Source organism: Hyla sarda, chromosome 4, assembly GCF_029499605.1.
Source record: "Hyla sarda isolate aHylSar1 chromosome 4, aHylSar1.hap1, whole genome shotgun sequence".
In the NCBI taxonomy this organism is placed as follows: Eukaryota; Metazoa; Chordata; class Amphibia; order Anura; family Hylidae; genus Hyla; species Hyla sarda.
Genome location: NC_079192.1, coordinates 197,875,955 through 197,889,165, shown reverse-complemented (window position 1 = coordinate 197,889,165; position 13,211 = coordinate 197,875,955). Strand labels below are relative to the sequence as shown.

The 13,211-nt window shown below is 40.3% G+C and overlaps 1 protein-coding gene across 9 annotated transcripts in view; it reads left to right on the top strand.

Annotated features, from left to right (window-relative positions):
- IL15RA (interleukin 15 receptor subunit alpha) overlaps nucleotides 1-13,160 on the top strand; it is an 85,717-nt gene extending 72,557 nt beyond the window's left edge. For all 9 annotated transcript variants that reach the window (XM_056569347.1, XM_056569342.1, XM_056569341.1 and 6 more), the window contains 3 exons: nucleotides 3,245-3,289; nucleotides 3,372-3,444; nucleotides 10,700-13,160. In XM_056569347.1, the coding sequence (XP_056425322.1) occupies nucleotides 3,245-3,289; nucleotides 3,372-3,444; nucleotides 10,700-10,817 (236 nt within the window). In that variant the 3' untranslated portion in view covers nucleotides 10,818-13,160. The remainder of the gene's footprint in view (nucleotides 1-3,244; nucleotides 3,290-3,371; nucleotides 3,445-10,699) is intronic.
- The last annotated feature ends 51 nt before the right edge of the window (nucleotides 13,161-13,211 follow it).

Sequence of the window (13,211 nt, the reverse complement as noted above, 5' to 3'; positions counted from 1 at the left end):
CCCCCCCTTATTTATAAAGAGATGATCAGCTGAACTAACATTCCTAAGAAAGTTTATTCTTTATTACTGTCATGTATATAAGATTCAGCAGTCAGACATTCATTGTTTCTATAGCCACAAAAAATCATTTGTCAGCAGTAAACAGTAATGGAAGTAAATGACCGCACAAGCAAATGAAAATATACAGTCAGTGACTGCAAGTAATGGGCCATAATCTGCCCATGTAAAAGGTCTATAGTGTTTTTGAGATGGCAATAGAACATGTCAGAAGACTGATTGGCTGGGCCCATCCACTTATACTATGAAAGCCATCCGATGCAGTCAGCAATGAAGAAAATGCCACAGACATAATGAGAGTCAGCAAAAAACAAACAAACTTGAAATTAAACTAGTACAGTACAATGCAATGACCAGTAGGAGCAGTAGTGATGTTGTTGGTTTTAGATTTAGTCTTTTTTTTTATGTGTTTTAATTCTTTTAAAAAAAAAAAGCCTAAATACATCTAATGTCAGATCTCATATCAATCTGCTATGTACATGAAGACATTGTTGTTTCGTCCTCAAAGGGGTACTCTGGTGGAAAACAATTTTTTTTTTTAAATCAACTGGTACCAGAAAGTTAAGCAGTTTTGTAAATTACTTCTATTTAAAAATCTTAATCCTTCCAGTATTTATAAGCTGCTGTATGCTGATAACTACCGTAACTATGGTTGATTTTAGAAAGTTATTTTCTTTGGGAATTTCCTTTCTGTCTGACCACAGTGCTCTCTGCTGACACCTCTGTCTGTGTCAGGAACTGTCCAGAGCAAGAGAGGTTTGCTATGGGGATTTGCTCTTGCTCTGGACAGTTCCTGACATGGACAGAGGTTTCAGCAGAGAGCACTGTGGTCAGACAGAAAATAAATTCAAAAAGAAAAGAACTTCCTTTGTAGTATACAGCAGCTGATATTTAAATAGAAGTAATTTACAAATCTGTTTACCTTTCTGGCACCAGTTGATTAAAAATAATAATATTTTCCATCGGAGTACCCCTTTAAAGTAAATAGATAAAACATATGCCACAAACACTACTAAAGCACTGCATGCTCTAATAAACACATAAATTCAAGAAAAAAAGGCCTTGTGTGCATGTAACCAGAACCAAAGACCCTTATGCGTAAAACCTGTTATAACAAATAGTGTCCATAATGCTTATAGCAATTACATTACATAATATATACAGTGGGGATCAAAAGTTTGGGTACCCAAGGTAAAAATTTATATTAAGGTGCATAAAGAAGCCAAGGAAAGATGGAAAAATCTCCAAAAGGCATCAAATTACAGATTAGACATTCTTATAATATGCCAACAAAAGTTAGATTTTATTTCCATCATTTACACTTTCAAAATAACAGAAAACAAAAAAATGGTGTCTGCAAAAGTGTGGGCACCCTGCAGAGTTAATATCTTGTACTGCCCCCTTTGGCAAGTATCACAGCTTGTAAACGCTTTTTTGTAGCCAGCCAAGAGTCTTTCAATTCTTGTTTGAGGTATCTTTGCCCATTCTTCCTTACAAAAGTCTTCCAGTTCTTTGAGATTTCTGGGCTGTCTGTCACGCACTGCTCTTTTAAGGTCTATCCATAGATTTTCAATTATGTTGAGGTCAGGAGATTTTGAAGGCCATGGCAAAACCATCAGTTTACGCCTCTTGATGTAATCCCCATGGATTTCGAGGTGTGTTTAGGATCATTATCCATTTGTAGAAGCCATCCTCTCTTTAACTTCACCTTTTTCACAGATGGCATCAAGTTAGCATCCAAAATTTGCTGAAATGTTATTGAATCCATTTTTTCTTCTACTCGTGAGATGTTCCCTGTGCCACTGGCTGCAATACAACCCCAAAGCATGATTGATCCACCCCCATGCTTAACAGTTGGACAGAAGTTCTTTTCATTAAATTCTGTTCCCTTCTTCTCCAAACGTACTTTTGCTCATTCCAGCCAAAAAGTTAAATTTTAACGTCATCGGTCCACAGAACTTCTTTCCAAAATGCATCAGGCTTGTCTATATGTTCATTTGCAAAGTTAAAACGCTGATTTTTGTGGTGAGAACGTAGAAGAGGTTTTCTTCTGATGACTCTTCCATGAAGACCATATTTGTACAAGTATCTCTTTATAGTGGAATAGTGTACCACAACTCCAGTGTCTGCCAGATCTTTCTGGAGGGATTATGCAGTCAAACGGGGTTTTTGAATTGTTTTTCTCACAATCCTGCGAGCTGTTCTGTCTGATATTTTTCTTGGTCTTCCAGATCTTGCTTTAACTTCCGCTGTTCCTGATGAATGCCATTTCTTAATTACATTCCGAACAGAGGATATTGACATCTGAAAACGTTTTGCTATCTTCTTATAGCCTTCTCCAGCTTTGTGAGCATCAACTATTTTCAGTTTCAGATTTCTAGACAACTGCTTAGAAGAAACCATGGTGCTGATTGTTGGGGCAAGGTCAGATGAGTCTGGGCATTTAAAACTTTGAGATTGACCTCACCTGGTCTTCCCAGATGATGATTGAGAACAATCCATGACACTGGCAGGTCTCAGCTTTGCAAAGGGGGCAGTGCATGCTATAAATTCTGCAGGGTGCCCAAACTTTTGCAGACGCCATTTTTTTGTTTTCTGTTATTTTGAAAGTGTAAATGATGGAAATAAAATCTAACTTTTGCTGACATATTGTAAGAATGTCTAATCTGTAATGTGATGCCTTTTGGACATCTTTCCTTGGCTTCTTTATGCACACTAATACAAATTTTTACCTGGGGTGCCCAAACTTTTGATCCCCACTGTATGTATATGTATGTGTGTGTATATATATTAGGGATGTAAGAATCTATGAATGCTCCCAGGTGGGCGATATATCGCGATGTATCGTCACCTAGACGGTATCGCGATATATCGCGATATATCGAATCGCCACACTGGTATCGCGATTCGAACCGAATCGCCAAATTCTTGGCGATTCACACCCCTAATTTATATATATATATATATTAATATGTGATCGGACTGGCTGCTATTAACAATGACACTTTTTGTTAGAACCCTTTTATATGTGATACCCAAACTTACTCAATTGTATGTATAAAGATCTCATTAATATAGATAGTAGTTCATGCTTTTTATTTTTTATTTTTACTAAAGGTTCTTATTTATATGTAATGACAGTTCACTTGTATCAGAAACCACTATATTGTTGTATCTTATTTTGCAGCTACAGAACCAAGTACTTGGCAGAAACATGAAACGGTGACAATAGGTAGGAAAAGCAGATCTTTCTGTATACCCGTTAGAGGATAAACTATAAAAACAGTTCATAATATGTGCTTCTTTTTTGTTAGCAACAGGCACCTTGGTGACCATAATCTCCCTGGTTGTAGTAATCGTCCTTGTTGTATGTTGCAATCGAAGAAGGTAGGTGGACTTATTATATGTATTATCTGTAAACTAAATTTGGATTTATAGGGGTACTCCAGTGGAAAACATTTTTTTTTTCAAATACACTGGTGCCAGAAAGTTAAACAGATTTGTAAATTACTTCTATTAAAAATCTTAATCCTTCCAGTACTTATAAGTTGCTGTATGCTTTACAGTTAAAGTTAAATAGTTCTTTTCTGTCTGTATCATCCACAGTAGTTACTATTCGCGCACACTAAATGAACAATAGTAGAAAAAAAGTCCTTGATAGTCGGGCTCTACGGACCCCCTCAGCAGTATAATCCAACACAATTATCAAGGCATATAATCAGCAGACACAAGGAAATATATGGAAATGATCTTCTGACACCAATAACTCGAGAGATACTTCCAATGTTATCTAATTAATTCTATAAACTTCATAGTTCACATATTCATTGTTACGCCGAGCGCTCCGGGTCCCCGCTCCTCCCCGGAGCGCTCGCTACACTCTCCTCACTGCAGCGCTCCGGTCAGTTCCACTGACCCGGGGCGCTGCGATACCGCCTCCAGCCGGGATGCGATTCGCGATGCGGGTAGCGCCCGCTCGCGATGCGCACCCCGGCTCCCGTACCTGACTCGCTCTCCGTCAGTCCTGTCCCGGCGCGCGCGGCCCCGCTCCCTAGGGCGCGCGCGCGCCGGGTCTTTGCGATTTAAAGGGCCACTGCGCTGCTGATTGGCGCAGTGGTTCCAATTAGTGTTAACACCTGTGCACTTCCCTATATCACCTCACTTCCCCTTCACTCCCTCGCCGGATCTTGTTGCCATCGTGCCAGTGAAAGCGTTTCCTTGTGTGTTCCTAGCCTGTGTTCCAGACCTCCTGCCGTTGCCCCTGACTACGATCCTTGCTGCCTGCCCCGACCTTCTGCTACGTCCGACCTTGCTTCTGTCTACTCCCTTGTACCGCGCCTATCTTCAGCAGCCAGAGAGGTTGAGCCGTTGCTAGTGGATACGACCTGGTCACTACCGCCGCAGCAAGACCATCCCGCTTTGCGGCGGGCTCTGGTGAAAACCAGTAGTGACTTAGAACCGATCCACTAGCACGGTCCACGCCAATCCCTCTCTGGCACAGAGGATCCACTACCTGCCAGCCGGCATCGTGACATTCATAGTGTAAGATGCAGGTGATTCCATATAGCAAGATGAATAAAGCACATACCTCGGTCAGATGGAATGTAGAGAGGAGAAAAAGAAAGGGAGAGGATAGCGCCTCGCGTGATTCAGTGGGATAGTCTCGGTCCACAACCCCAATGCTAGTGGTACTCACCTGGGGTATGGCTTGATATGTGCATATCACCCCTCCATATGGGGTCAGATGATCTCGGGCTGCAGCCTGCAGGGTCCAGCCAGATGCTCGGTATGAGGCCGGCAGAAATCTTGAGAATAGTGCAAAACATGCAAAAAAAGAAATGGTCTGCGGTGGCGCTGCCTTGTGGAGATCGGAATGAAGGTTCGGTCTTATAAATAAAATCTCATTTATTGTTACATAAACTGAGATGTAGACATGCAAAACGCGTTTCGAGGGTAAGTTCCCCCTTTCTCAATTGCAGAAATTACAATATAAGGTGCATACAGTGAGGCGCCATTTATAAAAGAAAAAAGAGCGCTAAAACCAAAAGGGGTGTTGCAGATAAAATAACATATAATGTTAGAATTGCATATCAAGATCTCTTGAAAATATTTCCAGAAAAGACATATAAAACAATGCGGTTTAAAATTCATTAAAGAATGATATATAAAGTGTGTAGGTTTGTATAGTCTTTTAAGAGTTTATGTATTACAGTGTAATAGCTCAAGAATCGGGGCTGGACTATGTATTGACCAAGACGAGGCTTGGAGTCGGATGTATACGTCGTAACTCGTACTGACACGCTTGTTCATTCACAAATTTCGGCGACCAATCAGCTAGAAGCCGCTCCTGATGTCACTGGTGCCAGCAGCCAATAGGAGGTGCTCTTGGCTGGGCGAATGTGCTTCGCAATAGTAGCTATTTTCTTTGTAGGTACAGCGACCAATCACTATGAAGTTCGGGGCAAGGCGACCAATCGGAATCACTTCTATAATGTCTATAGAGAATAACGCGAGCAGTGATGGAAATGTCGGCATATAGTCTCCTAAGTGGTGCGTAGTTCAAAAATATCCAGAGAAGGGTTGTTAAGCCAATCATATTTACGCCGGATTTTCAGGCTCTTTTCTGTGTAGAGCTCGTATGTATACGCAGCCAATCAAATCCTAAGTATATGTCATTGGTTCAGGCCAATGGCCAATCTGTGGAAAGCCGGTATCTGTATCACTTTTTTAATGGGAGAATACATGGTTTTATATAGTAATAGTAGTTCCCGCTGGGTATTTTGTAAGTCCGGCGACCAATCACTGTGCCACTCTCAATATGGTGACCAATCAGAATCGATTTGATTGAACCTTATAAAAAGGAAATACATAGATGGAAAAATGCTACAGCCAGCTGATGAAAAAATACCGACGTACATGTCCAATACTTCAGAGGCTATTTAGCCCAATCAAACCACAGCTCTTTTAAGTGACATTCAATCACTGGCCGGAGTTCTTCAGGGAATTGTGGGTTGAGGATATTTATTCTCTCTTAGGTAGATTAAATCTCAATATGCTCAATATAGTCATTTAAACCTAATGGATTTAATATTCTCCCTTCTACATAGCTGCATGTAGCGACGATGGCTGGTCACAGGAATATGCTCAATAGGAACTACTGAAAAATCGGAAAACTTGCATTCATGTCGTAGTGCGGCATGGCGGGAGACACTATGTTGTTGATAACCTTTTTTCACGGTGGTTATTAAGTCTCGTACTGAGCATTAGCGTAGTCCTACCAACATATGGAGTGCCGTAGATGCATTCAAATAGGTATATGACAAATTCAGTCTTGCATGTCATTAAGGTTTTGATTTTATATGTTTCACCTGTGGTCTTGGAGGTGAACACTTTGCAGCGATTTTTTTATGCTAAGGCAGCATTTACAGTTTGCAGTGCCGCATCGGAAGGAACCTGTAATAGTATCGGTTGTTAGTGTAAATTTCTTTGTATTGCTTAGCTTACTCTGGGCCAACATATTCTTCAGAGATTGATTTCTTCTGAAGGTTATTTGTGGGCGTGTAGGTAAGATATCTTTTAGGAATGGATCTAAAAGTAGTACATTCCAATGTGATTGTAATATCTGTTTAATGCTCCTGTGATCAGTAGAGTAGGTAGTTAAAAAATTGTATGAGTAGGTTTTATTTTCAGTTATATTCGTTGGATTGGTGGCTTTAGGCTGAAGGCAGGTTTTCTGGTCCAGGCGACTTGCTCGCAGCTTGCTATTCTTGATCAGAGATTTTGGATAGCCCTTTCCTTAAACCTATTATCCAAGATTTTACTTTGTTCCCTGAAATCCTTGTCCGTTGTACAGTTCCGGCGAATTCTTTTATATTGCCCGAAGGGAATGTTCTTTGTCCACTTATCCGAATGGTAGCTTTTGAAATTGAGATAACTGTTTCCGTCCACGGCTTTAAAAAAAACGGCTTTTTGTCTTGATGTGTCCCCGATTGTCATGTGAGACAATTACATCGAGAAATTCCGCATTATTTGCGTAATGTGTGTAAGTGAAATGAACATTGCAAGGATTCTGGTTTAAGCAGGAGATGAATTCTGTGAGCTCAGTTGAATTGCTGTCCCACACGATGAATATATCATCAATCTATCTCTTGTAAACTATGCAATGTTGGAAAAGGGGGTGCTCATAGATGTATTTCTCCTCGAATGGCCCCATAAAAAGATTTGCTAGACTGGGTGCGAATCTCGAGCCCATCGCTGTACTACAGTTTTGTTGGTAAATAGTCCCGTTAAATTTGAAGAAATTATGTTCCAGTATGAATTTTATTGCAGCTAGTATGAACTCCTGTTGTTCAATGGACATCTGTTGGTTGCCCATTGAACAACAGGAGTTCATACTAGCTGCAATAAAATTTAACTACCTACTCTACTGACCACAGGAGCATTAAACAGATATTACAATCACATTGGAATGTACTACTTTTAGATCCATTCCTAAAAGATATCTTACCTACACGCCCACAAATAACCTTCAGAAGAAATAAATCTCTGAAGAATATGTTGGCCCTGAGTAAGCTAAGGAATACAAAGAAATCTACACTAACAACCAATACTATTACAGGTTCCTTCCGATGCGGCACTGCAAACTGTAAATTCTGCCTTAGCATAAAAAATCGCTGCAAAGTGTTCACCTCCAAGACCACAGGTGAAACATATAAAATCAAAACCTTAATGACATGCAAGACTGAATTTGTCATATACCTATTGGAATGCACCTGCGGCACTCAATATGTCGGTAGGACTACGCAAATGCTCAGTACGAAACTTAATAACCACCGATCTAACGTGAAAAAAAGTTATCAACAACATAGCGTCTCCCGCCACGCCGCACTACGACATGAGTGGATTTGGTTGGCTGCATATACATACGAGCTCTACACAGAAAAGAGCCTGAAAATCCGGTGTAAATTTGATCGGCTTAACAACCCTTCTCTGGATATTTTTGAACTACGCACCACTTAGGAGACTATATGCCAACATTTTCATCACTGTTCGCATTATTCTCTACAGACATTATGGAAGTGATTCCGATTGGTCGCCTTGCCCCGAACTTCATAGTGATTGATCGCCGTACCTACAAAGAAAATAGCTAGTATTACGACGCACGTTCGCCAGCCGGGAGCACCTCCCAATGGCTGCTGGCACTAGTGACGTCAGGAGCAGCTTCTTGCTGATTGGTCGCCCTAATTTGTGAATGAACAAGCGTGTCAGTACAACTTACGACGTACACATCCGACTCCAAGCCTCGTCTTGGTCAATACATAGTCCAGCCCCGATTCTTGAGCTATTACACTGTAATATATAAACGCTTAAAAGACTATACAAACCTACACACTTTATATATCATTCTTTAATTAATTTTAAACCGCATTGTTTTATATGTCTTTTTTGGAAAGAGATCTTGATATGCAATTCTAAAATGATATGTTATTTTATCTGCAATGCCCCTTTGTGGGCAGAACTGAGTTTGGTTTTAGCGCTCTTTTTTCTTTTATAAATGGCGCCTCACTGTATGCACCTTATATTGTGCAGGTCTCCGCCCCCTCCCTCTGTATGCTGTCTGCTCACATCTCCCCTAGCATTAGCAAAACTACATCTCCCAGCTTGTCCTCACTGACAGTAGCGGGACACAAGCTGACAGTGAGAAGATTTTTCCTCCAGCTGTGAGCCCTGCGCTCCCAGCTGTTAATCAAGGAAGTGTGTCCATGACATAGGTGATGATGCATGGACACAGCAGGACTAGTATGTGTCCAAGCAGGCAGGGGGGAAGTTGTTTGACTGGCTTTTTCAGTATGAAATACTGAAAATTTTCTAATGAAAGCAATTGCAAAACCTATTGGTTATACATGCTTTACAACATATCAAAAGTTTTTGTATCTGACAGTGCCCATTTAAAGGAAATCGGACATCAGTGTCACCTGCACTACCTGTCTGTATATACAGGTTAGTGCAGGTGACATTGATGACCGATTTCCTTTAAGTTATTTATTATATATTGTAATACATTATTATGTATTTCTTTTTGTTTGCATATTGATATACCAATATTTTTCTTGTATACAACATTTACCTACTTGTTTCGTTTCTAATGAATCAGACTCCTTAAGGGTACGCTCACATGGGCGTGTTCCCCACAAGTTTCCCACTGCAGATTTTGCACAGTGGAATCTCCACTAACTGAAATCTATAGCAGATTACTTTGACCTCAATTGGATATTCCGTAATTGAAAACACGCCACAGGAAACCTGCGGGTAACATGCCCATGTGGACATACTCTTATAAGGTGTGCTAGGTCAGTTTCACCTATTAAGCTAAGGCAGTGTTGGACAGATGACTAAACATACAACTGTTGTAGTATGTTGCAATTGGATGCCTTAAAAGATCATCTTTTATCCATGGCTAAGAGTGTCCAGGAAGATGCCTTGGCACTGACCTTAAAGGGGTATTCCGGCCAAAGACATCTTATCTCCTATCCAAAGGATTGCGGATAAGATGTCTGATTGTGGGGGGGGGGCGCCGCTAGGACCCCGTATTCTATGTGGAGCTGCTGCTCTAGTCTCAGAAACCTCTGTGTTTCCGGGACTGAAGACATGACGTCTCGCTACACCCCCTCCATTCAGGTCTATGGGAGGGGCCTTGACGGCCGTCACCATTTGTCTTGTACCATTTTTCAATAAAGGTTTGATATTGACAATATTGCAATGTCAATCTTTTGTAGGTTAGGTGTTGTTATTTGATTAAAATATTGGGCCTCATTTACTAAGAGTGTAGGGTTTTTACTAGTGGGAAATGTTGTTTCAGACTTGCAGGATTCCTCTCTATTTACTATGAGGAAAAGTCGGGAACATTTTCTGACCAGCTTTTTCTAGGTGGAAATTTCCAGCCATTTATCCACAGGATTTTCTGTGAATTCAATAGTAAATAGGTCAGGTTGAGAAACCACACCCCTTTTTGTACCAGCCATGCCCCCTTTGCTACAGACCATGTCCTTTTTTTTAGCTTTTCATAGTGCAATGTCGAGTTTGTCGGATTTTCCTGGTGCACAAAAACTGGTTGGTTTTAACTTAGTAAATGAAGGCCATAGTGTTGCTGGATTGTAGGTTGATCTATCCAACACAGTCTGCAGCTTAAAAAGATATATCATGTCCAAAAACGTTTTAGATCGTGGTGGGTGCGACCGCTGGGATCCCCCTGCGATCTCCTGCGTGGGGCTCCAGCTCTCTCCAGGAATGGGGCATATATCTCTATGGGAGAGCCATCCGGCTATTTTCGCGGGGTGGCTTGGGTGCTGGTTTGTGTAGGGGTTGTGATGCTCCGTTCCCAGGTAGAGCCGGGGCCCCGTACAGAAGATCACAGGGGGGTCCCAGAGGTCAAACACCCCGCAATCTAAAACTTTCCCATATGCTGCTGATAGGGAATAAGTTTTTGGGCATGATACTTCTTTAGTATGAGACATTGAGCTAACAGAACCAGTTTAAGTATGTTAGAGGTTAATTAATTCCTGTAAGCTTGGGTCTCCATAGCAAACTACTACACATAATGTGATGCAATAATATCTAACATATTACTTGTTTCTTGTTGCAGACAACAAACACCCCCTCGAAACCCTGAGGATATCCAGATGTATGTACAGGCTACTAATCCCACGGACAACTTTCCTGGTTCGGGCACACCCGCTGGGGAGGAAGAAACATTTTTGTAATATGCTGATTTTCCAGACACACAGAACATTAACAAGATCACTTGTGGTCATATTGATTCCTGATACTGTCCACAAAGTGCGGGTACTTTATAGATAGTGTTGTGGTGAAGACAACCAAAAAAGTCTAAGTATGTAATCTAGATATTGTTTGACTATGTGTGACTGCATAGATTAGGGCATTCGGGCTGGCCATGCCCATTCGGTATTTCTCAGAAAATGTGAATCAGCCTCTGACCCACAGGTATAGCTCTGCAACAAGCAGTAGATGGTAGTGTGTATGGGCAAATGAAATTTTTCTCTAAAATACTAAGTTCCAGGTCATCCCAATGCATATAAGAAACGATAAATGATATACTGTATATCTGAATAAACACACCAGTGTCAGAACTGTGGACATCAGTGCAGTGGTGACAGCAAACAAGTATAAATAGCCATAATAACATTACAGAGTTCTAACCCCTCCCAGAAACGTCCACATGGGATATGGATGCAAAAGAGCCAGTACTCTGATTGGGAAGTATTACTTTACTGAGAGAGTAGTGGATGCATGGAATAGCCTTCCTACAGAAGTGGTAGCTCCAAATACAGTGAAGGAGTTTAAGCATGCATGGGATATACATAAGGCTATCCTTCATATAAGATAGGGCCAGGGACTATTGATAGGATTCAGAATATTGGGCAGACTAGATGGGCCAAATGGTTCTTATCTGTCGACACAGTCTATGTTTTTATGTATGTTTCTACAGAAACCTGTTCATTCTGAGAACATGAAGGGGAAGATTTATCAAAACCTCTCCAAAAGAAAAGTTGCCCAGTTGCCCATAGCAACCAATTAACTTGCTTCTTTCATTTTTAACAAGGCCTCTGCAAAATGAAAGAAGTGATCTGATTGGCTGCTATGGGCAACTGGACAACTTTTACTTTGCATTCGTTTTGATAAATCTGCCCCTTTAAAATGCCTACAAAAAATGACAAGCTTTCCTGATGGTATTTTTTTGGCACCTAAATTATTAACTTAAGGCATTGAAACTGTTAAGGCATAGGTAAAGTAAATTCTGTATGTCTTTAAAGGGTATAGTCTCTTTTGCAAGCAATCAAGAATGCATAAAAAAAGCAACTATTTTCGATTAAAAACATATGGCTGTTTTGTGTCTCTACTGTTTCAGAGAATAGTGTTATATTCATTCCCTATAGACTGTGTTGCCTTTTACTTCCTCTTGAGCTAGAACAGTGTTTGTTTCACTCTGTAAACGTGGAATAAAATACTGTATGTCTGCATAGGAGCCTAATACATAAAACAGTGAGAAATTGTAATTCAAGATTTTTCCTTTTTTTAAATTTTTTTATTTAAGAAAAAATACACAAAACAAGAGTGATGCAGCCTAGTGCAATAGTGGTGGGGTTTGCAATGGTCTTCCAGCAGGATTGTGAGAAATATGCACTTACTTCTAGAGTTTTACCAGTATAGACACAACTCTACTGATCACTGTAGTAGAATAGCAAGATCCACTGCAGCACGTCCTGATGGCATTCACAATCTTCCAGGCCAGGGAATGAGATGGACAATAGCAGTATTGTATAGACAGGACAAGGCTAGAGCAAGAATAACTTAGGAATCCATGAGAGATGTGGGTCGCCTAGGAGCTGAAAAGAAGATCCTGCAATGAGAGTCCTTTCCTTATTGTTCGTCTGATCATGCAACATGTTTCAGCCCATAAAGCCATCATCAGGCATTTTAGGAAACATATACAACCACCTCTATATACCCGTCAATATCAGTGGTAGCCATCCAGTATCAAAACTCAAGGCTCCAGGCAAAATGTATATACAAAATCATAACCTCCCTCTATAGCTCCTGGAGACATGGTAAACCTAGCCAGATTCCTCTTCTTAATTTTGAATTATTTATGCAACCTGTTTCTAATATTTCACATAAAGCAATCAGGTATATTAAAAACATATACAACTACCTATCAGTATAAGAGCAGATGGAGCAAGATAGGCATACAACAAGGTCTACATGTCTTTTGAATTTTTAAAAGCCTTAAAACTAAAAATGGAGTATGTGCGAGCATGCGCGAGTAAAAAAAAACAGTAAGCAAAGGGCCTCAGCCACTGTTTGTCATAAAATCCATGCTTGTTAATTGTTTCTCTGCCAATCTATTATTATGCCATTTATATGTAACTTATTGCTTATCTTATATTCCTCAATTTATATTTCTTTTTTAATATTAGAATGTTAGAGGCTATATAAAAACAATAAATACATTATAGATAAAATACTATAAAGTATCCATAATCTAATTAGAGAGTTGTCAGAAGAAAAAAAAATTATATACAATATCTCACATAAGTGCCAGTACACCCTCAACACACAGCCATCAATGGCTAAAC